General features: G+C 42.2%; 1 protein-coding gene across 4 annotated transcripts in view; it reads right to left on the reverse strand.

Annotated features, from left to right (window-relative positions):
- The window catches only part of NEK6 (NIMA related kinase 6), a 206,017-nt gene that overhangs the window by 2,650 nt on the left and 175,708 nt on the right, over nt 1-27,659 (reverse strand). For all 4 annotated transcript variants that reach the window (XM_040404903.1, XM_040404905.1, XM_040404902.1 and 1 more), the window contains one exon: nt 23,083-23,196. In XM_040404903.1, coding sequence (XP_040260837.1) covers nt 23,083-23,196 — 114 coding nt within the window. The remainder of the gene's footprint in view (nt 1-23,082; nt 23,197-27,659) is intronic.

Below are 27,659 nucleotides of genomic sequence, written 5' to 3' on the forward strand. Positions count from 1 at the left end.
TTTTGTTAAGTTGCCTAATAATTATGCACAGTAATAGTCACCTGCACACACAGATATCCCCCTAAAATAGCTAAAACTAAAAACAAACTAAAAACTACTTCCAAAAATATTCAGCTTTGATATTAATGAGTTTTTTGGGTTCATTGAGAACATGGTTGTTGTTCAATAATAAAATTAATCCTCAAAAATACAACTTGCCTAATAATTCTGCACTCCCTGTATAGTAACTACATTCTTTCTAGAGTGGAGATCCTCAACTCCACTCCTCTGCGGCCACCTCTCGGTCATGATTTGAGCATATCTCACAGAATGAACACCTGTGGTAAGTCCTGATGCCCTGACACTCATTATATCACCTGCTCAATACTAAGGAAATCCTGAAAACATGACCGGCAGGTGGGCCCTGAGGACTGGAGTTGAGGAACACTGCTTTAGAACATCTTCAGAAGTCATAAGGTGCCTGGCCAGTCCGTGTATTAGAAAGATGGCCATCCATATGAATGGCTGCCATGTAGTACCATGCAGAGCTACATACCTCCACTCTCCCAGTATTACTCATCATGCAGCTTGAAATAAGCAGATAAAAAATAAATAAAAAAAACCACTCAGCCTGGTGACTAGTTCTTTTTAGTGCTGCTCTAATTTGGCTCTCTGTACAAGTGTAGTCAGGTCTTAAGGCACAGCCTCAAGCAAGTAATCATCTCTCATTATTTAAAGATGACTACACTGCCAAGTATTTCAAAGGTAATGCCCGTTGTCCATACTGACTAAACCACTAATTTGCTGTGAAGTTCTAGTCCAGACAACTTTTCTTGGTTCACTCAAAGGCCTACTCCAGATATTGGGTAGGTCTCTGCTTGGTTGTTAATCACACGGATCTCCTGATCTGTAAATGAGGGTTTACCGCAGTTTAGCCCCATAGCTGACACCGAGAACAGCAGGTTCATCCAACAATCGAATATGGGTGGTAGCTCCCGATTCTCCCCCGATATAATCTGGCAAAGTCAATATTTTAGCCCAAACCTTTAGTTCTCCTGGGAGATAAGCTGCCGCCACAAGTGTTTGGCAGTGGCTTTCTCCACACTCCCCATATAATACACTTACACTTTGGCCAAGCTGAACGTGTAAGTGTAAGAAGAGGAAGTTGGAAAATATGGCCGCCAGCCGAGTGATCTAAACTTCTGAATGTGTATGGCAGCCCTTAGACTGCTCATTTGCTCTCTAACAGTAAATCAGACCACTATCATGCATATAGTTGCAAAATAATCTTTCCCACCCTCAAACCCAGCTCTAAGATCCAAGTGTTCAGATCAATAGACCCCAGGTTCATTGGCCCTTGGTGTAAAATAAGTTAATGTTCATCTTGCTACTCGAATTACTACTAAAGCCAACCACTGGCATTTTCTGCATGTCAAGAGTGACAATAAAACTGAGATGGGTGGAGGATTGTGAAGTGTCCAACAAGGCTGGTGGGAATGAGTAAGGTAAGTCGAGACATTGCATTGGCTCAATATATAGGATTATCATTGCCTTTATCTCTATTATTGTATCAGTAAATATTGACTTATGTAATTTACACCACAGGGAGCCTTTTATAAAAAATTTATTTAATTGGACAACTATTTTAAACCCTACGTCGGGCTCAACAATGGGTTTACAGATTGATCACAATGCTGTTAAATGGAATCTCCAACATATCATTGTTTAGGTCTACAATTCTGTGCTGCTTAAACAATTTTTTATAGTGAAACTCAGTTTCTTCTAAAAGCCCTAAATCTTTTATATGGACATCATTTAAAAGATAATATGGTGGTGGTTTATTGCAGTCACCACTAGAGGGAGCTTAGGAGTGACCTGCATACTGTCAATACCTCTAGTGGTGGTTGCTGACAGCATGTTATATTTTAAATCTGTCTATGCAGCTCTGAAAAACATTCAGACTACTATAAAGAAGCATTTATCATGGCAGGTGTGTTTGAGGCTATTTTGTTTTTAGACTGGAGTTGCTTTGTACACCTATGCCAAATGGGAATGGTGTTCTGTTTTATCTAATTTGGTGTGTGATGTGGTTTCACCTCAGTCAGTGAAAGTATGTCAGGGGGTTGCCTGACATGGAGATGTGACTTTTACGTTTCATTTATGATGTGAAACTTTTTAAAAAGTGTCAATTGATGCTCTTATATCCTCAGGAGCCAAAGCCATAGACTCCCTGGACTGCTATTCTACTGCAGCAATCAGGATGCTGTCTGCTTTCCGAGGCAGGCAGTGCACTGACATCACTGCATCTCCACTGGACTGCTGACTCCAGAAGAGGCCCCAGTTGCACCCCTAGTCAGGGAATAAGGGTAAGGCGAATATATATTTTGTAGATGGGACACTAAGAGGATGAAGACCACTGTATTAAGGATAAAGAGATGAAAACCTCCTCAGCCCCAGTGTACACTGCCAAAACTAATCTCGAGGTAACAAGTGTGAGCCTAAAACTGCAATAGTTGAGATTTTTTAAATATACATGCAAAACTGAAAATAATAAAAACAGCTACACTTTTAAATAATGTGTAACATAAAATTTTGATTTCACGTTCCCTTTAACCCCTTAAGGACTCAGCCCTATTTCACCTTAAGGACTTGACCATTTTTTGCAAATCTGACCAGTGTCATTTTAAGTGCTGATAACTTTAAAAACGCTTTGACTTATCCAGGCCATTCTGAGATTGTTTTTTCATCACATATTGTACTTCATGACACTGGTAAAATGAAGTCAAAAAAATTCATTTTTATTTATAACAAAATACCAAATTTACCAAAAATTTGTAAAAAAAAATAGCAAATTTCCAAGTTTCAATTTTTCTACTTCTATAATACATAGTAATACCTCCAAAAATAGTTACTTTACATTCCCCATATGTCTACTTCACGTTTGGATCATTTTGGGAATGATATTTTATTTTTTGGGGATGTTACAAGGCTTAGAAGTTTAGAAGCAAATCTTGAAATTTTTCAGAAATTTTCAAAAACCCAATTTTTAGGGACCAGTTCAGGTCTGAAGTCACTTTGCGAGGCTTACATAATAGAAACCACCTAAAAATGACCCCATTCTATAAACTACACCCCTCAAGGTATTTAAAACTGATTTTACAAACTTTGTTAACCCTTTAGGTGTTCCACAAGAATTAATGGGAAATAGAGATACAATTTCAAAATTTCACTTTTTTGGCAGATTTTCCATTTTAATAATTTTTTTCCAGTTACAAAGCAAGGGTTAACAGCCAAACCAAACTCAATATTTATGGCCCTGATCCTGTAGTTTACAGAAACACCCCATATGTGGTCGTAACACACGGCAGGGCGCAGAAGGAAACGAATGCCATACGGTTTTTGGAAGGCAGGTTTTGCTGGACTGTTTTTTTTTTTTTACACCATGTCCCATTTGAAGCCCCTCTGATGCACCCCTAGAGTAGAAACTCCAAAAAAGTGACCCCATTTTAGAAACTACGGGATAGGGTGGCAGTTTTGTTGGTACAAGTTTAGGGTACATATGATTTTTGGTTGCTCTATATTACACTTTTTGTGAGGCAAGGTAACAAGAAATAGCTGTTTTCCCTTCCCCCACGACAGCACCCTAGAGAGAGAGGATCCGCCCCCAGGGACAGGAAACCTGCAGAATAAAAAGGTGTAGCCTCTCCCCAACCTCAGTGGTTTCCTGTCCCTGGAGCGGGAGACCTGCAGTTTTCCTTTCAGGTACCGCTAGCCTAGGAAGTCTATCACGCCATAGTGTTGGGCACCGTTTTTATTTTTTGTTATTTACAACATTCATCTAACAGGTTAGATCATGTGATATTTTTATAGACCAGGTTGTCACGGATGCGGCGATTCCTAATATGTATACTTTTTTTTATTTATGTAAGTTTTACACAATGATTTCTTTTTTGAAACAAAAAAAAAATCATGTTTTAGTGTTTCCATAGTCAGAGCCATAATTTTTTCATTTTTTGGGCGATTACCTTGGGTAGGGTATGATTTTTGCGGGATGAGGTGATGGTTTTATTGGCACTATTTTGGGGTGCGTGTGACTTTTTGATCGCTTGCTATTACACTTTTTGTGATGTAAGGTGCCAAAAAATTGTTTATTTAGCACAGTTTTAATTTTTTACGGTGTTCACCTGAGGGGTTAGGTCATGTGATATTTTTTATAGAGCCAGTCGATAAGGACACGGCGATACATAAATAAAAAGTATACATATTAGGTATTGCCGCGTCCGTATCGACTGGCTCTATAAAAAATATAGATGACATCCATGTGCTGTTTGCACTTTTTGTGGACCCATGAAAATAAATGGGTCCGCATCCAATCAGTGGACCAAACATATGGTTTTAATGAGGCCTAATGCAGGCAGGGTTAAAATTATAGAAAAAAAGTGTTGAATACTATGAACTTCATAAATTACTCACTTAACACTGTAAGATTGTTCACTATAAAATTATTCCATTGTTTGAAAATTAAGTAGATGCGAGGGGCGGAGCCTGACTGCACAGCACGATGGACGCTTGTTAGAGAGCTCCTCCATCACAGGCCTGTGTTACTGCTATATACACTGCTCATCTCACTTTAAGATGGTGAAGATAGGTAAAGACAAGGCCAGAGATGAACGAGAACCTGTGAGACCGAAACGGCAGCGGAACAGACATGGAGAGATTTCTTAACAAAGCAGCTGCCTCTCCTGGAACTTGTGCACGCAAGATGGCGCCAGAGGGGAAGAGAGAACACTTAGAGAACTCAGACGCAGATAGCTTTGTCTGACTCGACAAGCTTTGTCTCAAGCCATAATGCCTGTTATGAGAGAATTGGTGGAGATAAAAGGTGACCTCAAACAGCTCGGGAATAGAGTGGAAGTCCTAGAGACGAAGCAGGCGGCCATAACATTACGTCACGTGGGGAAAGAGCTGCGCCACACAAATGGACTCTCTTAATACTGCATTTGCCCTAATCGAAGACCAGGAAAACTGCAGTCACCAAAAGAACATTTGGATCCGCGGGGTGCCTGAAACCACAGCTAATGATCAGCTACCGGACACTGCAGCAGCCATTTTTACTGACCTGCTGGGGGAGGAGAGAGCAGCAGCAATAGTAGTGGAGCGCATTCACAGATCACTAAAGCCGGTACCGAAACAAAATGAGCCTCCAAGGGATACAGTGTGCGGCCTACTCAGCTACCTAGACACAGCTGCACTACTGAAGGCTGCTAGAGAGAAAGAGGGTCTGCAATTTGATGGTGAGCACATTCTTCTATTTCAAGACATCGCTCCCTCGACCTTATACAAAAGACGGCTGCTACGTCTTTTCACAGACCACTTGAAGGCCAACCATGTAGCTTTCAGGTGGCTTTTTGCCTTCGGCCCATTCACCAAAAGCGGGAAACCGTGCACTATTAGAACACCAACAGATCTTCCTGCAGCGTGGTCTCTACTACAAATTCCTCCGCTGGATATCCCATCCTGGCTATCTGTAGCCACACAGCAAGATTTGCTACCAGCCTTACCGGATCCAGGAAACTGGTTGCTAGTTGGGAAAAAGAAGTCACCCAGCTCCAAGAAAACAACCACTTGAACTGATGGTCCAACCATGGTTTATTAAAGCAGTTCAAGGAGTGGCATACTGCCATTAAAGTATTTATCTTTTAGCTGCATAAGAGGACGTCTGCCAACATGCTATCAGCCATTTTACCCTTTACGTGATGGATGGATGCTATAATTCGCCTATGGACCTTCCTCTTCTATGATTCCACCAAGTGCCTTTTACTAGAATTGCTTAGCCTAATAGTCGTGGTTTACTATGTTCACCCTTTAGTACTACCTGTTATTTCCATTTTGAGCAACTACCTCAATTAGTTTACTTTTAATGAGACAGGCCCTGTGAGTTCTTATGTCAGGCCTACATGTTTGTTAGAAGTCATATTCACCTATCACCCCCTTCGGGTGATTTTGCTAGAAGATAGTGTGATGGACCTCCTAGTACTTCTGCATTGTACAGGAGGTTCATTATAACATCACACATCCTTGTATTTACTATATATATATATATATATATATATATATATATACATATATATACACACAGTACAGACCAAAAGTTTGGACACACCTTCTCATTCAAAGAGTTTTCTTTATTTTCATGACTATAAAAATTAGAGATTCACACTGAAGGCATCAAAACTATGAATTAACACATGTGGAATTATATACATAACAAACAAGTGTGAAACAACTGAAAATATGTCATATTCTAGGTTCTTCAAAGTAGCCACCTTTTGCTTTGATTACTGCTTTGCACACTCTTGACATTCTCTTGATGAGCTTCAAGAGGTAGTCCCCTGAAATGGTTTTCACTTCACAGGTGTGCCCTGTCAGGTTTAATAAGTGGGATTTCTTGACTTATAAATGGGGTTGGGACCGTCAGGTGGATACACAGCTGATAGTCCTACTGAATAGACTGTTAGAATTTGTATTATGGCAAGAAAAAAGCAGCAAAGTAAAGAAAAACGAGTGGCCATCATTACTTTAAGAAATGAAGGTCAGTCAGTCAGCCGAAAAATTGGGAAAACTTTGAAAGTAAGGGCTATTTGACCATGAAGGAGAGTGATGGGATGCTGCGCCAGATGACCTGGCCTCCACAGTCACCAGACCTGAACCCAATCGAGATGGTTTGGGGTAAGCTGGACCGCAGAGTGAAGGCAAAAGGGCCAAGAAGTGCTAAGCATCTCTGGAAACTCCTTCAAGACTGTTGGAAGACCATTTCAGGGGACTACCTCTTGAAGCTCATCAAGAGAATGCCAAGAGTGTGCAAAGCAGTAATCAAAGCAAAAGGTGGCTACTTTGAAGAACCTAGAATATGACATATTTTCTGTTGCTTCACACTTGTTTGTTATGTATATAATTCCACATGTGTTAATTCATAGTTTTGATGCCTTCATAGTCACGAAAATGAAGAAAACTCTTTGAATGAGAAGGTGTGTCCAAACCTTTGGTCTGTACTGTGTATATATATATATATATACACACACACACACACATACTCACCTAAAGAATTATTAGGAACACCTGTTCTATTTCTCATTAATGCAATTCTCTAGTCAACCAATCACATGGCAGTTGCTTCAATGCATTTAGGGGGGTGCTCCTGGTCAAGACAATCTCCTGAACTCCAAACTGAATGTCAGAATGGGAAAGAAAGGTGATTTAAGCAATTTTGAGCGTGGCATGGTTGTTGGTGCCAGACGGGCCGGTCTGAGTATTTCACAATCTGCTCAGTTACTGGGATTTTCACGCACAACCATTTCTATAGTTTACAAAGAATGGTGTGAAAAGGGAAAAACATCCAGTATGCGGAAGTCCTGTGGGCGAAAATGCCTTGTGGATGCAAGAGGTCAGAGGAGAATGGGCCGACTGATTCAAGCTGATAGAAGAGCAATGTTGACTGAAATAACCACTCGTTACAACCGAGGTATGCAGCAAAGCATTTGTGAAGCCACAACACGCACAACTTTGAGGCGGATGGGCTACAACAGCAGAAGACCCCACCGGGTACCACTCATCTCCACTACAAATAGGAAAAAGAGGCTACAATTTGCACGAGCTCACCAAAATTGGACTGTTGAAGACTGGAAAAATGTTGCCTGGTCTGATGAGTCTCGATTTCTGTTGAGACATTCAATTGGTAGAGTCCGAATTTGGCGTAAACAGAATGAGAACATGTATCCATCCTCTGATGGCTACTTCCAGCAGGATAATGCACCATGTCACAAAGCTCCAATCATTTCAAATTGGTTTCTTGAACATGACAATGAGTTCACTGTACTAAAATGGCCCCCACAGTCACCAGATCTCAACCCAATAGAGCATCTTAGGCATGTGGTGGAACGGGAGCTTTGTGTCCTGGATGTGCATCCCTCAAATCTCCATCAACTGCAAGATGCTATCCTATCAATATGGGCCAACATTTCTAAAGAATGCTATCAGCACCTTGTTGAATCAATGCCACGTAGAATTAAGGCAGTTCTGAAGGCAAAAGGTGGTCCAACACCGTATTAGTATGGTGTTCCTAATAATTCTTTAGGTGAGTGTATATATATATATATATATATATATATATATTTTTTTTTTTTTTTTTTTTCATTTTGTTCCTATCCACCCTCCCTCCTTCATGCGGCACGTCTCCGGACCATTTGCATTAACCACTTCACATCTGGGCCATTTACCCCCTTCCTGACAGAGCCTAATTTTGCAAATCTGACATGTCAGTTTGTGGTAATAACTTTGGAACGCTTTTACTTTTCCAAGCCATTCTGAGACTGTTTTCTCGTGACACATTGTACTTAATGACCGTGGTAAATGAGTCAATATATTTTACCTTTATTTATAAAATAATCCAAAATTTAGAAAAATTCTTAATTTTCAAAAATTCAATTTCTCTGCTTTTAAAACAGAACGTGATACCTCATAAAATATTTATTACTTAACATTCCTCATATGTCTACTTTATGTTGGCATCATTTTGTAAATGTCTTTTTATTTTTTTAGGACGTTAGAAGGCTTCGAATTTTAGAAGCAATTCTTAAATTTTTTAAGAACATTTCCAAAACCCACTTTTTAAAGGACCAGTTCAGGTCTGAAGTCACTTTGTGGGGCTTACACAGTGGAAACCCCCCATAAATGACCCCATTGTAGAAACTACACCCCTCAAGTTACTGAAAACATTTTGGCAGATTTTCCATTTTAATAATTTTTTTATTAAACACAGAGGGTTAACAGCCAAACAAAACTCAAAATTTATTACCCTGATTCTGCAGTTTAAAGAAACACCCCACTTGTGTTCGTAAACTGATGTAAGGGCAGAAGAAAAGGAGCGCCGTATGGTTTTTGAAAGGCAGATTTTGCTGAACTGGTTTTTAGATGCCATGTCTCATTTGAAGCCCCCCTGATGCACCCTTACAGTAGAACCTACCAAAAAGTGACCCCATTTTGGAAACTAGGGGCTAAGGTGCAATGATATCAAATAGGTCTACTTTCTTTGTTTCAGTTTTACATACAGTGAGGAACAGAAGTATTTGAACATCCTGCGATTTTTCAAGTTCTCCTACTTAGAAATCATGGAGGGGTATGAAATTCACATTGTAGGTGCATTCCCACTCAGAGACAGAATAAAAAAAAAAAAAAAAAAAATATAAGGAAATCACATTGTATGATTTTTTAAGAATTTGTCTTGCACTGCTGAACATAAGTATTTGAACACCTGAGAAACAGCAAGAATTCTGGCTCTCAAAGACCTGTTGCTGTACCTTTAAAAAGTCCATCTCTACTCCACTCATTAATCTAACTTAGTAGCACCTGTCTGAGCTCTTTAAAGACACCTGTCCACCCCACAGTCAGACAGACGCCAACTACTACCATGGGCAAGACCAAAGAGCTATCAAAAGACACCAGAGACAAAATTGTGGCCCTCCACAAGGCTGGAAAGGGCTACGGGGCAATGGCCAAGCAGCTTGGTGAAAATAGATCAACTGTTGGAGCAACTGTTAGAAAATGGAAAAGGCTAAAGACGACTGTTAGTCTCCCTCGTGGGGTATCACTGATAAGAAAGGTGAGGAATCAGCCCAGAACTACAAAGGAGGAGCTGGTCAATGACATGAACAGTTTCAAAGGTCACTGTCGGTAGAACACTACGTTGTCATGGTTTCAAATCATGTATTGCATGGAAGGTTCCCCTGCTCAAGTCATCACATGTCCAGGCCCGTCTGAAGTTTGCCAATGACCATCTGGATGATCCAGATGAGGCATGGGAGAAAGTCGTGTGGTCAGATGAGACCAAAGTAGAACTTTTTGGTCTAAACTTCACTCGTCGTGTTTGGAGGAAAAAGAAGGATGAGTTGCAGCCCAAGAACACCATCTCTACTGTGAAGCAGTAGGGGGGTGGTAACATCATGCTTTAGGGGTGCTTTTCTGCGAAGGGGACAAGACGACTGCACTGTATAAAGGAGAGGATGAATGGGGCCGCAAAACACACCATGGTCTTGTGCATGAGGTCTAAGAAGCATATCAATGTTCTGGAGTGGCCTAGCCACTCTCCAGACCTGAATCCAATAGAACATCTTTGGAGGGAGCTGAAACTCTGTGTTGCTCAGCGACAGCCCCGAAATCTGACAGATCTAGAGAAGATCTGTGTGGAGGAGTGGGCCAAAATCCCTGTTGCAGTGTGTGCAAACCTGGTCAAGAACTACAGGAAACGTCTGACATCTGTAATTGCAAACAAAGGCTTCTGTACCAAATATTAACACAGATTTTCTCAGGTGTTCAAATACTTGTGTTCAGCAGTGCAAGACAAATACATTCTTTAAAAATCATACAATGTGATTTCCTGATTTTTTATTCTGTCTCTCAGAGTGGGAATGCACCTACAATGTGAATTTCAGACCCCTCCATGATTTCTAAGTGGGATAACTTGCAAAATCGCAGGGTATTCAAATACTTCTGTTCCTCACTGTAATAAAGCATTTTTTTTTTTAAATGTCTCCATTTTCTGAACACCGTATTTTTTTTTATTTTTCTGACGATCGTCTTGTGCAGGGGCTCGTTTTTTGCAGGAAGAGTTTACATTTTTATTGGTACCATTTTTGGGTACATATGATTTTTTGGTTGTTTTAGCACAGTTTTTATTTATTTTTTACAGCATTCACCTGAGGGGTTAGGTCATGTGACATTTTTATAGAGCAGATCGTTACGGATGTGGCAGATTGTCTTAGTTAGGGTCTCATTTTTTGCAGGATGAGGTGGCGGTTTGATTGGTACTATTTTGGGGGGTATACACCTTTTTGATCGCTTGGTGTTGCACTTTATGTGATGTTAGGTGACAAACAAATGGCTTTTTTGGCACTGTTTTTATTTCATTATTTTTTTTTTTTACTGTGTTCACCTGAGGGGTTAGATCATGTGATATTTTTATAGAAATTAGGTATCGCCGCATCCGTAACTGATGCGGCGATACCTAATATGTGTACTTTTTTTTATTTCACTTTAACACAATAATAGCAGTTTCTAAAGCAAAAAAAAATGTTTTAATGTCTCCATGTTCCGTGAGCTATAGTTTCTTTTTTTTTTGCGATTTTCTTATGTAGGGGCTCATTTTTTGCGGGATGAGGTGACTGTTTTATTGGTACCATTTTGTGGGACATACGCCTTTTTGATCACTTGGATTTGCACTTTGTGATGTAAAGTGACAAAAAAGTTTTTATTTAATTTAATTTTTTATGGTATTTATTGGACGGGGTGGATCACATGATATATTTATAGAGCCGGTCGTTATGGACGCGGCAATACTAAATGTCTTTTTTTTTTTTTACTATTCAAGTGGGGAATTTTTTTTACATGTGAAACTTTTTTTTTGTAAACACTTAATGTTTTTTATTTCACACATTGCGTCCCCCATAAGGTCATACAAGACCTCTGGGGGACATTTAACTTCACTTTATTTTTTTTCACTATTGATCTCTTCTGTAACTGGGGCTGATATAGCAGCCCCAGTTACAGGGGAAATACACCCCCCAGAGAGGCTGTACAGCCTCAGTGCAGGGCTGATCGAGGTCAATGGAAGAACAGACACCTCCTTCACTCTCCCGACCCCGGCAGACACAACCACCGGCCCGGGACAGGAAGCGCATAGCGCTTCCTGACCTGTATACACAGAGCTCGTTGAGCACTGTGTATACAGCGATCTAGAAGGGAGGGACACCTGGGAACTGTCCCTGCCTTCTCTTTGGGGTACACTGCTGTCACTAACAGCGGGCCCCCTGCTCGGCAGCTGCAAGATTAGCGTGCAGCTGCCATCTCTGAAACAACATTCCAGAACATCCATTCAGAGATAAACATCCACCCATAGGACGTTTAGATCCTATGGGCTGATGTGAAGTGGTTAAGATGCTCACAGCTGGCTGTTCTAAATGGCTCAGATTAAATCTGCCACTTACAATGTGAGAGGCATGAACACGTAATGAATTACATAAATCCAAGACAGATATATGCTTTTTTTTTTCAGGAAACGCATTTTAAAGCAGGACGCATACCATCTCTACCACAAGTGTACTTTAGAATGTGGTTCTATAGTTCTTATGTTAACGCCTCGAGGGGTGAGTGTTGCTATATCTAAGAATGTACCCTTTAACCATATTCTCTCAGAATCTGACCCTGAGGGACGCTTTATTTTTGTTAAGGGTAAAACCGGAGTGGATGTTATTACACTTGCAAGTCTATATGCACCCAACAGAAGCTAATAACAATGGCTCAAGACTACACTGGCGAAGCTACATCAGTTTGCGGAAGGTATACGTATAGTGGGAGGTGACATCAACATTGACCTTTCACCCACTCTTGATACCTCCTCCGGTACTTCCATACACTTTCAGGTACCTCAAGGGAGAATACACAGGACATTAAAAGATGCTTGCTTAACTGATGCATGGCGACTCCTATACCCAACTACTAAAGACTATACATTTTTCTCTAATGTGCACAACACATTTCAGAGACTGAATTACATTTTTGTTTCAGAACAGCACATTTGACTTATTGCACTCAGCCAAAATAAGGCTGATCATGCACAAGTGAATATATCCTTATACTTTCGAAATATGCCAGCTAGAACATGGTCCTGGCGCCTGAATGAGACATTGCTGGATAGGGAGATAGACTTGCAGGCAATGCAACAGAAGCTCACTCTTTTCTTTAAAGAGAACCCACCATAACCGTATGGAAGACTCATAAGGCTGTAATGAGAGGTGAACTGATTTCCCTGGGAAGTAAATGGAAAAAAAGAAAGGCAAAAGCTACTGAACTCTCTGCTTTCTCAGATAGCCACAATTGAAGCTCTCCACAAGAGGTCTAAAGTTTTGCAGGAACATTAGGAGTTGACCCATCTGAGAAGGCAATTGAGAGACTTGCTCAATACACTATCAGCCAAGTCTTACCAATATTCTAAATTTAGATTCTATGCACAAAGAGACAAGGGCACAAAACGTATGTCTCACCTCCTAAAGCAGCATCAGGATGCCACCTTCATACAGTCAATTAGGCAAGCTCAGGGTTGTAGGGTTACGAAAAACAATTATAACGCAGCAGCCTTTCAGGAATTCTATGCCCAGCCTTATGGCTTGAGGGATGAGGGAGATCCAATGGAACAGGATTCTTGTGGGACCACTGATGGCTTCCTAGATCCCCTGCTTCTTAGGACAATCACCCCCTGAAGGCCTTTGACTTTTGCTTCAACCGGTCACGGAAGATGAGGTCGCCAAGGTCATAAAGTCAATGGTCTTAGGCAAAAGCCCGGGTCCAGGTGGCTTCCCAGTGGGCTATTCTTGCCCACTCTTCTCCCTCAGATCACAGAATGATGTAGGTCTGTAATGTCAGGTGCCGGCCTACATCCTCAGGCTCTAGAAGCAGTGGTTACTTTACTACCCAAAGAGGGGAAAGATCCAGAGCAATGTGGGAGTTACAGACCCATATCGCTCTTGAATGTTGATGTCAAAATTTGGGCGAAACTTCTTGCTTCTAGACTGAGCTCTTTTCAACCCAAACTTGTTCATCCTGAGCAACCAGGGTTTGTTCCGGGAAGGGAGGGAAACCATAACTCGTGTAGAATTCCTAATGCCATTTCCTATTCTGGGGCGTCTAAACAGTCATTGGTCCTCCTTAGCGTCGATAGAGGGGTTTTATGCAAAAGATTATACATAAAGATTTGGCATCCCTGCTGCCTTTGTCAATGCCATAATGTCATTATATAGATCTCCTAGTGCAAGAATCAGAGTGAAATGTATCCTCTCTTCTGCATTTCCTATAAAAAATGGGACGAGAAAGGGGTGCCCCCTATCCCCCACCCTTTTTGTCCTGGTAATGGAGACGCTAATATAAGCCATTAGAGAACATCCCCAAATACAGGGACTTTATTTACCCGCTTACCATACGACTGCCTTTGCAGATGATTTACTCATCTTCATTACTAATCCTTCACGTGCCTTTCCTCCCCTGCTAGATCTCTTCGAGACCTTTGGAACTCTCTGCAATTTCAAAATAAACGACACTAAATCAGAGGCACTTAATATAACAGCTCCAGCCTCGGTAGGTCTAAACTGCGATCAGCTACCCCCTTTAAGTGGCAAACTTTGCACCTCACCTATCTGGGCATTAAGATCCCCTCGGACCTCACAAGAGTCTTCCATATCAACTATCCACCACTAATACGGGAGATTCAAACCTATTTGAAATCTCTCCAAATCCCCCATGTCTCCTGGAGGGGTCGCAAGAACTTGCTCAAGACCTTCATAATGCCCAAGTTACTTTATGTCCTACAAATGCTGTCGATACATGTACCCATGCATTTCTTTAGACAGATTAAGTTTACTTTTTCTAATTTCCTATGGAACAAAAAGAAAGTGCGCTTAGCATATAGTAGACTTGTGTTGACGAAGGAGAATGATGGCTTTGGTCTCCCTGATCCACTAACCTATTATAGAGCAGTTCCAGACGTTGGCAACCTTTCTGGAAGATCTGGTGGAGCCAGATGGTGCGCCCCAACCCAGAGCATTAGCATCCCTCACCAGTAACTTCCTGGATAAGGCAGAAATATTATCCTCCTGCAAGGTGCTAACACAGAGTAAGGTGGGAGTGGGAGACCACACTTGGTTTGAAAAACTACTCATTCAAGATAACCTCCCCATAAGCTGATTTCTATACTGTATAACTCTCCCCTAAACAACCAAAACAGAGGGAATCCATCATATGTTTTTAAATGGTCAGAGGTACTTCTCTGAGACCGAAAGATTGCGCATTCATCTGGGTTCTCATGGCTTTTCCAGATGTGTGAGAATTCAGAAACACTCATATAAAGTGATGACACACTGGTATAATACTTCTAAACAAATATATCTACTGGGCTTAAAGTCATCTGATATGTGCTGGAGATTAGAGGACAGGGAGGGCACCCTGAGTCACATCTTTTGCTTCTATCCAAAGATTTTGAGTTACTGGGAAGAGGTAACGAAAGAGGTCAATCTGATTACCTCGGCAAATGTTAAGCTAACTCTGGAGTCAATCCTGTTATGGCTCCCAAATGATACCTGGTGCCCAGCTAAAAATGACCTAGCCACCCATCTACTACAAGCAGCAAGGCTATTGATGCCACTTAAATGGCTTAGTAAAGAACCCCCTACATTAGAGCAATGGGTGGATAAAGTAGATCACATCTGCCGTTTTGAAGAGTTGGAGGGGTGGGAAAGCAGGAATCACCAGAGATATATGAAACTTTGGGGACCCTGGAAACAATACCGTGCTTTAGGACTTAGTAAGGTGCCATAGATATCACATCCTCATCTGGGCAGCCCTATCAATGCACACACAAACCATCCTTATCACTTATGGGACACCGTAAGGGTCCATTCACACGTCTGCAATTCTTTTCCGGATTTTATGGACCCATTCATTTTCAATGGGGCCGGAACGGATGCTATGTGCTGTCCGCATCCACATTTCCGTTCCCGAAAAAAAATACTGCGGACAAGAAAAGGCATTTTCTATTATAGTTCCAGCGATGTGTGGTCCGCGAAATGCAAAACACCTACGGACGTGTGAATGGACCCTTACAGACAATGTGAGCCACAAAATGGGCCTTCGCCCAGTACTTGCCACAGATTTATAGTGGAGAATTGCTGGCCGCAAGGACTCCTCCCCCTCTATCTATCCATCCATCCATCCATCCCCACCCCTTATTTTTCTTATCTTATTTATTATTTCTCTGTTTACATATGTTTTTGTCTAATCTTATGTTCTGCATAATTGAATTCAATGATAGCGATCTGAATCTCACTCTCAATGTCAGAGAGAATGATAACATCTCTCATAGTTGGTCGGATGCATTACCTTTATTTGTATTTGCAATTTTGAGATATTTGTGAATTATAATGTATGTTGTTAATCCAAATGTACAATTTTGATGAGTAATAAAAATAAATTTGAAAGAAAATGAAGTAGATGCAGCCTCTTTGTATGCCGCTCTGATCTTACTGCCACATGATTGATCTACTGCCTGCCAAAATCTGCTATGGTGTCAACAAACTACTCATTTCACCCATTATACAATATTAGACGTTTTTTTCCCCCTGTGCTCAGTCATTGGAAATTCTCCTTGAATTTTACTTCACATGTTCTTATACGAATGGGTTTCTTAAGCTGAAATAACATCACTCGATCTACAGAGCGAAAGAAAAAAAAAAAACCTGCAAGGGTTCGGCTACACAGTGATCTTGGTCGGTTGTGTCCAAGGATTGTGATGGGATCGCAGTGTAGTGCTAGCCTATAAATGCAGGGCTACTCACACAAAAAAAATCCAACACTGCTGTATTTTTTGTGATTCTGCGGTCGCGCCAAACGTGCAAGTTGCGCTGCAACCCCTTTAATTTCTATTCTAGCACCACTACACGGCGATCCCACAGCTGTCGAGTGACCAAGATCACTGTGTAACCAAGCCTTTAAAGAACACCCCAGGAAAACATTTTAAGTTCTCTTTTTCCCTCCAATGACCACTCCTCATGTCATGAATAAGGACTCATGCACACGAACATATTTTCTTCTTTCCGTGTCCATTCCGTTTTTTTTTTTTTGCAGACCGTATGCGGAATCATTCATTTATTTCAACAGGTCCACAATCGGAAGGTACTCAGTTTGTATTCCATTTCCGTATGTCCATTCCGCAAAAATAGGGATAGGACTGTTCTATTAGAGGCCAGCTGTTCTGTTCCGCAAAATATGGAATGCACACAGACGTTATCCGTATTTTTTGCAGACCGCAAAATACATATGGTCATGTGCATGAGCCTTAAGGCAGAGTTTCTACAGAACAATGGGATCCTTTACCAAAGACCAGCGATTCACACACAAGTCTTAAAGCATCATGCACACGGCCATTGCCCAGCCGTGCCCGTACTGCGGCACGCAAACAGAGGGTCCGCAATATATGGGCCCTGACCGTGTGCTCACCACATTATGGATGCAGACCCATTCCTTTGAATAGGTCCGCAATCCGTAGGTGCGGAACGGAGGCACGGAAGCAGTACGGACTCTGAGTGCTTCCATCGGGTTCCTCTCGGTGCCTCCGCACCGCAAAAAAATAGAACTTGTTCTATTTTTTTGCGTTGTGGACGGATCATGTACCCATTCAAGTTAAATGAGTCTGGACCCATCTGTGGCAGCTACACGGATGCTGCCCGTGCAGTGGCCGTGTGCATGAGGCCTAAGGCTGTATTACCCCTGCCGATTACACCTGCAATCATCTTGCAGTGTAATACTGCCACCGACTGCCCGATGAATGAGCAATCTCTTGTCAATCTGGCAATTCTGACTTTTAAGCATGCTTAAAAATCATTGTTTACCGGCAGCAGATCGTGCTGTCTAATTACGATCCGCCGCCAGCAAACCACTAGACCGCATGGGGAACGATCGATGGCATAGCGATCGCTGCTCCCCATGCTGCAGAGGAGATTGCTGCACGTAATAGCAGTGGTCTCCTCCGTTAGCGAGCAGGTGATTGATGGGGGCCCTTCCCTCCTGACAATCGCTTGCTTAATCGGCCTGTGTAATACAGGCTTTTGTATAAAAAAAAAAAAAACTGATGGAGGAGGATCTGAGCTACTTATTAAGAGGCACACGCCTTTAAATAAATGTGTGGCATCTGCTGTCTGCACACCAGAATTAAAATCTACTCCCAGCTAGGAACTGTAGTAGATTTCTGTGCTCCAATTTTCTAGGGCACATGTTGTTAAGGCCTCATGCACATGACTGGTCCGCAAATTGCGGATCCGCAAAACACGGAAGTCGTCCGTGTGCCTTCCGCAATTTGCGGAATGGAACAGGCGGCCCATTGTAGAAATGCCGATTCTTGTCCGCAAAACGGACAAGAATAGGACATGTTATATTTTTTTTTTGCGGGGCTACGGAATGGAGCAATGGATGCGGACAGCATACTGAGTGCTGTCGGCATCTTTTGCGACCCAATTGAAGTGACTGCATGCCTCCTCCGATCCAAGTGGGGAGGGTGTCAGTAAAAGCTAAAAAGTCAAAATTTTTGTCACAAAGTGGCACCTGCGACAAAACTGGCAACTTTTCTACGCCAGAAAACTGGCATAGAACTATGATAAATAACCCCCAATACGTTCAATTCCTTTGCAACGCCCGATCAGGGAAACTGAAGCATAACAAGGGGCCCACTGAAAACAATGGGCTGTGTGAGTTAGGCTACATGCACACGACCGTATGTGTTTTGCAGTCTGCAAATTGCGGATCCGCAAAAATAATAATAATAAATTGGAACAATACCTAAAACGGACAAGAATAGGACAATTTTGTTCAATTTTTTTTTTTTGCGGGGCTACGGAACGGACATACTGATGCGGGCAGCACGCGGTGAAATTAATGGGTCCACATCCTATCCACAAAAAAAACAAAACGTAACGGACACGGAAACAAACAACGTTTGTGTGCATGTAGCCTAATACACGGACATGCCTGATGATCTATTGTAGTCACAAATGAGCGACCCCCTCCATTGAACAAGAGGGTATTAGAAAAAAAATATATATAATAATAATAAATTCCTAAACCAAACAATCCTTTTAAGATTCCTGCCCGAGCGTGAGGTCTATTGTACTGTGATCACAGCATTATGTGCGGACAGTACAGCAGACCTGTGGTCAGGCTGGAATTCACAGCACTATAAGTCATTATGATACTGCGAGTTCAGTCAGAGGGGCAGTGTTTGGTCTGGTAAATACGAACCCATCATCCTCATGTGAGACTGGCCTTAGAGAGATTGTGGAACCTCTCTCTCTCTAATTGTTATCTATCCATCTCTCTAGTATCTAATCTAGCACCTAATGCAGCCTCGCTTGCTCTTATTTGCAGGCACCAGAGAATTATTAGCATACAGAATTCATGGTAAGAAGAATAAGCATTGGGCTTCCTACCGCCACTATTAGTTTTTTTCCCCTAGCAAATATATTGCTTTTTTTTTTTTTTATACTTCGCTTACTTGTCACACACTTTATTAAAAATGTTTGGAAAGGTAGCGTGGTGCAAAAAGAAAAAAAGACCCTCTGATATCTCATACTCCCTCAAGATCACTACCTTTTCATTATTTAATTGGCTGGCTCAATAATGGCAAATCAATGGCATTCCAGCTAAAAGTGCAATTTTCTTGGTTTTACCCTGGTTTGTAACACTGGAAGCATTTAATATTTTATCACACATAATGAACACAATTGGTGTGCATGAAAACAGAATGACTGGTGGAGCGAACCAGGAGGAAAGATGCCGCTTTAGTCAGGATCTTTATGAGGTTGCACAGGATCAGGGCTCTGGGGAATGACTGAGCTGATCAGCAACACACTGCGCTCCTCTCTGTTCTCTCAGGGGGACGTAGAGAGACGAGGAAAAAAATAACATTCAAAACGTGATCAATGGAAAATATTTGCTGCGAGGTTGAAAAAAATAAAAAAGAGGCCGGGTAGCTGATACTTCCCTGGATCACTGGTGTCTGTTACAGGCCAAAAAATGTCCACTGAGCCACATGATAGCGGTGGTTTGATAATTGATTGCGAAATTGACTCACTGCTCGGAGATGTTCATGGCAGCAATGGACAAGAAGATGAATAGTGGGGCAGATTTTATGTGCACAGGTTTCAGTGACATTCAATAACCCTGTCAATTACTGCTGAATGTGTCTCTGGCTTATAAAAGGCTTTCAAAGCAGCACAGCGGTGACCGGTGCCATGCAAAGGGTCCAGGGTTCAGTCCCTTGTCAATGGTCTTATTATGGTCAATATATCTGCGTTCGTAAGACTTCACGCTCAGAATCTAACTTACTAATTAGGGATGGGAGACCTGTAAATGGTGGGATATCATTTTGTAATAACTTGCTGCTCTCCATGGTTATAATGTGCATTTTCACTCTTCACTCGTTTTTCCCACCATTTAGATATTAAATCACTCTACAAATATACTGGAGCGAATAAATAAAACCTCAAACCAATAAAAAGGCAGAGTGTACATCGGTGTTACTAACCTGTAATGACACGCTTGGATGTTATTTTAAGTGGCTTTTCAAGCACGTAAAACATTTGAGAGTTCTAGGAGCTGGTCATCAACCCCTTTAAGGCACCCAGGGATGAAATGAGGGTCCTCTGGGTGACAGTTGCAGGGAAGGTATAGCAGTGATGGCTAACCTCCGGCACTCCAGCTGTGGTGAAACTACGACTCCCAGCATGCTCTATTCATTTCTATGGAGTTCTGAGAACAGCCAAGCAAGTGTGCATCTCGGAAGTTGTAGTTTTACCAGAGCTGGAGTCCCAGAGGTTAGCCATCACAGGTATAGAGAAATGGCCAGGCCCAGGAAGACCATGATGCTGAATGGGGATGAACTATACCACCACACTGACCTAAGATCAGAGACTCATATAAGGAGAAGGTGTGGCAGTAAATCATGGGGAATGTGGATGATCCATGTGAGGTGTTAGACCCAAGTGTTTTAGGGTTGGAGAGGCTGGAGTCTGTAGCTGCAGAGATGTTGGGGGTATGCAGAGCTGAGGAGGTCACCTGCAGAAAGTGAGCGAGTCCTGCTACCTTGGGAAACAGGTCCTAGAGTGTTTCAGGGAGTGGATGTGGTGCCTCACGTTACAAGGGTTTGTGTGCTCTGCCGCACAATACTGTTGTCTTATGTGGCAGAGGAACCTTTAGGCCTCCTCAAAGCACCCGGGCCCCAATGGAACTACTATCTCTTCAGACCCTACAACTACGTCCTTCGTCCTACACATTAGATGACTGTTGGCCAAACCTGGTGACTTTGGTGTGACTGGCTGACCCTCTAATGTGTATGGAGTGCAATGACTTACAATAGATGTTAGGAATATTAAGAACCAGACATATTGGATTTTAATATGACCGATCTTTTGTTCTGACAGGAGGTGTCATTTATATGGGGAAATGGGGTCTGGAGGAATAGCTTTCAGTCAAATGTTCATTCGGCTATCTAAGGGTGCATTCACATGAGCGTATTTTTTAGTCCACTTCCAATCTGCATTTTTTGCAGATCGCATACAGACCCATTCATTTCTATAGGGGTCAAAAAAATTTGGACAGCACATAAATGCCCGCATCTTTGAGGCCGAGCTGCAAATATCAGATATGTGATTTACGGACAGCAAAACTGAAACGGTTGTGTGAATGTTCCCTAAGGTGTATGAACATAATGTGTCCATTACCCTTTTGCAATGCTAGAGAACTAGAAATAATATCAATTCCATCTTTACCCTAGAACACTGGCGATGTGCTCATTGACCCCTAACCACCAGGAATATTGGTGACACCCCATGATCTTATCTGCCTTTGCAGCAGCTGCCTGACACTAGTTGCTACAGCTTACTGTCAACTAAAACGCCTTCTATGGCAGCTTTAACTAGTTTTATTATTTAGCAAGTAATATTGGCATTGATTTTCTCTTCCATTATGCTTAACCTTACCCTTATATTTATCACTTTTAACCCTCATTTACTTCCCTAACTTTCCAAAAATAATCATCAGTGCAGTCTCAGTGCACAAAAGCAGATAAACCTGGTCAAAAAAAAAACAAGTGACCCACTGTTCTTTTTTTTTTACCAAACCACCAGGCTCGGGTGCCATCTTTTAATAAACCTGCATACATATAACACATAAAAACAATGTATGCAGACTTTTTAACCAAATGACTCTTTGTAGGTCCAAAGAAAAGCCTGACATACTGAGTACAGCTCCAGGATGAGCCACTTAGTCCATAACAAGAACAGAACATATGAGCATATCAAAGATATATCCAAGTAAAATATATAGCAACGTGGCTCAAATATTTCAAGAGAATCCCCCAACTGCACAATACAATGTGCCACTGGAGGTTACGTTTTAAAGCTGGATTGTAGCACACTCTGGGGTAGTTTGAGGAAGGCTTATTTTTCATGAACCATTGTGGATACAAGACGAGACCCCAGGAGAGCGCTTTGGATAGACACAGCACAATCCGGAATATAAATTAAGGCCAAGGATCAGCAGGTAGAAGGGGGTCAGCTAGGGTCTGGCCATTCATTTTTAATCTACGTGCCGCTCTCTGTTCTTTATGGAGGAGATTATCTCACGCCGAACCAAATCTCTGACAAAGAGAAGACGTGCTACTTTTACTGGCAGAACCAGCATGTACAGACAGCTAAACCAGAGCCAAAGGGCTCGCCCTCCGCACTCTCACTCTGGCGCTGTGCTAATAGAGCATGCACACCATCTGGAGCCTGGCTCTGGCTGAGCTGGTGCTTTGGAGCCTTAAACACTCCTTCGCACCCTCAGCTGTATCACTGTACTTACATGTGCTCTTTAGCACTGCCAGAGGGAGGTGGACAGACAGTAATTGTACAGACAGGAAACACATCTGTCAACTTACACTAATTCCAGGAGCCAACAGGCAAATACTGAGCTGTGTGTCACAGGAGCGTGAAGTACGGAGAGGGCAGAAAGGCTCTGTGCACACATGCTGGGCATCACGAAGCTGATGGAAGACTCGAATATTAGGAACTTGTATAGTATGTTTATTTTCATTTTCATTTCATTTTGAACTCTTGGACTTTATTTTTGGACTAGCTTAATATTTCACAGATGTTAAATCTATGTATATAACCTCCCTGTGTAAGTGTATGCACAAATACAGGTAGTAGGAGGCTTCTCCTAGTAAAGCATGCAACGTCAATGCGTGGAAATCAATTCCTGTTTGCCACTAAATAAACGCGTCTAATATCGCAGACGCGTGCCTTTTATGCTGTTTTTAGCTTTTGTTTCAAAGCAAAAGGTCTGCACCTAGACAACACTACAACAAGCGGAGACGACGCATCAATTACAATTTTAGATATGAGAGGCAGACAGACTGACAGATGCCAGGTGATCTCTCTGTCAGGCGCGAGGAGGAAAGCGATCGTCACTTACCTTTTCGGAGTAGTGTTCTGTGGGCAGGGGGGGATATTCACACTGTTCTATCTTCTGACACAGGGAGAATAAGTTCATTTTGTCACCATAGAAAGGACTCTGAAGTGCTGCCATCTGCACGGGAGAAGGTGAAGCTCGGATTAAACATCTAATCAAACATATGAAAGGTAGTTAAGACTGCGTAAAGAAACCTAGAACTGCATTACCTGCAAGGCATGCAAAAGGGAACAGATCAAAGAGACATTGGAGACGAGCACTACGTAGTCATTATTCGGCATGGCTGGAGGTCTTCCTGGACCATATTAGGCCCTTTAATTAGAAAATTCGACATAAGTAATAAGATGTTCCAGAGTGGACAGACAGAAGGATGGATGGAAGTTATAAATCACGCATGCCTTGTGGATTTCCAATAGATCTCAGACATGGATGTATAGACACTGGGGTCTACAGTAAATCCAAAGTGAATCTATGATTTATGGCTTACATGGTTTCTCCAGGACTATCAAAACTAACAAACATTATAGAGCACCAGACACATCCACACTGAGGTGAAGCTTCAAAACTCTATCCTTCTACCCTGTCCTCAGGTGTAATTTTTAGTACTAAGGTCCTCTTACATGACACAAGGGTCTCTACAATACCATAAAGTAGCGGGGTACAACTGTATACTCTGCATAGCTAAGGGTACTTTCACACTATTGTTTAAGTTTTCTGGTATTGAGTTCAGTCATTGTCAATGGGGACAAAACTGAACGGAACGGAATGCTCCAAAATGCATTCCGTTGCGTTCCCAGACTGGAGAGCAAACCGCAACATGTTGTATTTTGCTCTCCACCCTGGGATGCGGAGCAAGACAGATCTGGCATTACCCCAATGCAAGTCAATGGGGACAGATCAGTTTTCTCTGCCACAATAGAAAACAATCTGTCCCCCCATTGACTTTCAATAAAGTTGATGACGAATCCGTATTGGCAATGTTAAAGATATGTTAAAGATAATACAAGCGTATTCGTTCATAACAGATGCAGACGGTTGTATTATCAGTAACGGAAGCGTTTTTGCTTGACCCTGCCGGATCCAGCAAAAACGCTAGTGTGAAAGTAACCTAAGCCACTGTGAATACACCATATGATGAGCAGCAATCCAGTTACTAATTTAACCTATGACTACAACATCTTAAACATGCGTGTCCAGAGTTGGAATCTCTAACATTCCCTGAAACATCTGCTTTAGGTTTGTACCTTCCTTGTCTCGTGAAGACCACCTTTGTCCATATGTCCCATCAGGGCACATGGACTTCACAGCACTTGGCTCTATGAGCTGCATTGGAGATATGTAAGGCCTCTTTCACACTTGCGTTGTCCGGATCCGGCGTGTACTCCACTTGCCGGAATTACACGCCGGATCCGGAAAAACGCAAGTGTACTGAAAGCATTTGAAGACGGAACCGTCTTCCAAATGCGTTCAGTGTTACTATGGCACCCAGGACGCTATTAAAGTCCTGGTTGCCATAGTAGGAGCGGGGAGCGGGGGAGCAGTATACTTACAGTCCGTGCGGCTCCCGGGGCGCTCCAGAGTGACGTCAGAGCGCCCCATGCGCATGGATGACGTGATCCATGTGATCACGTCATCCATGCGCGTGGGGCGCCCTGACGTCACTCTGAAGCGCCCCCGGGAGCCGCACGGACGGTAAGTATACCGCTCCCCACTACACTTTACCATGGCTGCCAGGACTTTAGCGTCCCGGCAGCCATGGTAACCACTCTGAAAAAGCTAAATGTCGGCTCCGGCAATGCGCCGAAACGACGTTTAGCTTAAGGCCGGATCCGGATCAATGCCTTTCAATGGGCATTAATTCCGGATCCGGCCTTGCGGCAAGTGTTCCGGATTTTTGGCCGGAGCAAAAAGCGCAGCATGCTGCGGTATTTTCTCCGGCCAAAAAACGTTCCATTCCGGAACTGAAGACATCCTGATGCATCCTGAACGGATTTCTCTCCATTCAGAATGCATTAGGATAATCCTGTGCAGGATTCTTCCGGCATAGAGCCCCGACGACGGAACTCTATGCCGGAAGACAAGAACGCAAGTGTGAAAGAGCCCTAAGAGTGGCTCAGACTACAGAGAAAGTCACTGGTCACCATGTAATACAAAATTTCTACAAAGGGGTTTTCTGGGACATTCATATTGTCTTTAGAATAAGCCATCAACATCAGACTGGTGGGCATCTGACTCCAGTCATCCTGGCAGATCAACTGATAGGAGGAGCTACAGCGCACTGGAAACAGGCACAGCTCCGTACACTGTGCAGTGGTCATGCTTGGTTACTGCAGCTCTTTCCCAATCACTTGTATAGCCTTTAATTTGTGGCTGGTCACAGGTAGGTAAACTCTAATCTTAATGAAGTTGTCTGTGATGAAAACCCCTTTAAGGTCAGCTCTGTATGTTTCAGGGTCAGTTCCAGGACTTTTGATAGAAATAATAATGTTTATACTGTTAAATACACAATTGTCACAAAAAACATTTTTTTAAAATTTTTCAATAGTTGTTGTTGTGGTATTAAAAGGGTTCTCCAGTTTCATAATGATTTTTTTTTTTATCTGCCCAGAGTACCCCAAACCCTTCATACGTATACCCCATACACCTGTTTTCATGTCAGAACTTTCCTTTCCCCAGCATCACTGCATCCTGGCAGGATGTTTACATGCAGAACTTCCCATTTTCATCAGCTTTCTGCTGGGTTTCCCCAACAAAATCCAAGATAATTTATTCTGTAATGTTTCACGGGTTCTCCAGCTTCAAAATGAAATTTTTTAATCTGCCCAGGGTACCCCTAACGCTGTATATTTATACCCATATACCTGTTTTCATGTCAGAACTTTCCTTTCCCTTTTCTCAGCATCACTGCATCCTGGCACAATGTTTACATGCAGAACTTCCTGTTTTCATAAGCTTCCTGCTGTTTTTTTTTTTAAACAAAATCCAGCATGCTTTATTCTGTAATGTTTCATGGGGTCTTTCTCTGCCTAGCTGACATGTACAGAGAAGGTGTACAGGGCAATGCAGCAAAAAGAGCAAGCTATAAAAGCAAAGCATGCTGGTTTTCAGATAGAAAATCAGCAGAAAGCTGATGAAAACAGGAAGTTCTGCATGTAAACATCCTGTCAGGATGCAGTGATGGCGAGAACAGGGGAAGTAAAGTGCTGACGTGAAAAAAATTTATACATAGCAAAAACAGGAGTGTTTGGGCTGTTAAAGGGTCATCCAGTTTCACAATTAAAGTGTCAATTTAAAGTTTTCCTCAGCAATGTATTTAATGTTATGTCAAGGTAATGCTTGCTACATCTGTATGCCTGCAGCAGAAGACTGAAACCCCATTGCAAACCTGATGGACCCAATTGTCAGTTGATGGGAGATGTTATGGCTACTTAGCTCTGTTATGAAAGAATGAAATCACAATAGTGTGAACACAAACATAACTATGCACAGTTGTGAAAGTATCAGAACAAGATAACTATTATTGAGGCGGCATTTCCAGGACGTAATGAAGGTGGACAATGGAAGGACATGTCTTTTTATACATTATTGTGGATCCGTCAGCATGCGAGGTAAAGGAAGGGAACTCCTAGTAATATTTAATTTATTCCATTTTAGTATATGTCTACCAGGTAAAAAAAAAAAAAAAATTCCCCCCAATGCCTTCTCAGTCCGGAGTTCTGGTGGTGCTGTAAGGGTTAATTGTGCCTCCAGGTTCAGCAAGCAAGCAGCAGCATGTTCCCACTGTGTACGACCCCTCGCTGTGTCCCAGCTGCTTATTAAACCATTATGTGATTGGAGAGCTCCTTGTCACTGTCCTTCAATGTCACCCCCCAGCACCGAGCCATTCTGCGGCCCATCCTAATGAGCTTATACTGGGTAATTGTTGATATTATCCTGTTTTGCTGTGAGCAGCGTGCGCTGATCAGCTTGTTTCAGGGCCTTTTCTTGGCTGATGTTTAATGCCTCTCGTTAGGATTTTAATAAGGGATTATTTGATAATTATTCTGCCCTTACGTCCTTAGGTTAGATATTCTGTTCATTACTATGCATTGTGACATGGATCCAATGCAGAATGAGTGTCCTTCCATGACAGACATTAAACCCCCATTGTGACAAGAGAAGGGAAAAAAAATCATATCACGTCCACAAACACCATTAGTGACACGCTCTAAACTTCGCTTTAACAACAAAAGCACCACTGAATTATTCACAATGTACAAGACATACGCAGAGCATTTGGATAAGCACAAAATGTTGGCTTCTGTGTGACCGTAAGACTCAATCTTCAGGGGGCAGATAATGTGCAAAAAATAGCATAGGCTCCAAATTATGAACCCGTCAGGTGGCCAACATCAATATCATCAGCCCGATTCCACCTCTGCATTCCGAGTGAAATCAATCTCATCAATCTCAAGACTGTGCACAGTACATCTTATAGCTGCTGCAGGCCCACTGAACACAAGAGGGTGCTATAGTGCCCTTCAGCATTACCGCTTCTGTTTTCTATGTTCCTCTGTTATGTCTGAGCCAAAACTGCACAT

The sequence above is a fragment of the Bufo bufo genome, chromosome 8 (genome assembly GCF_905171765.1).
Source record: "Bufo bufo chromosome 8, aBufBuf1.1, whole genome shotgun sequence".
NCBI classification, from domain to species: Eukaryota; Metazoa; Chordata; class Amphibia; order Anura; family Bufonidae; genus Bufo; species Bufo bufo.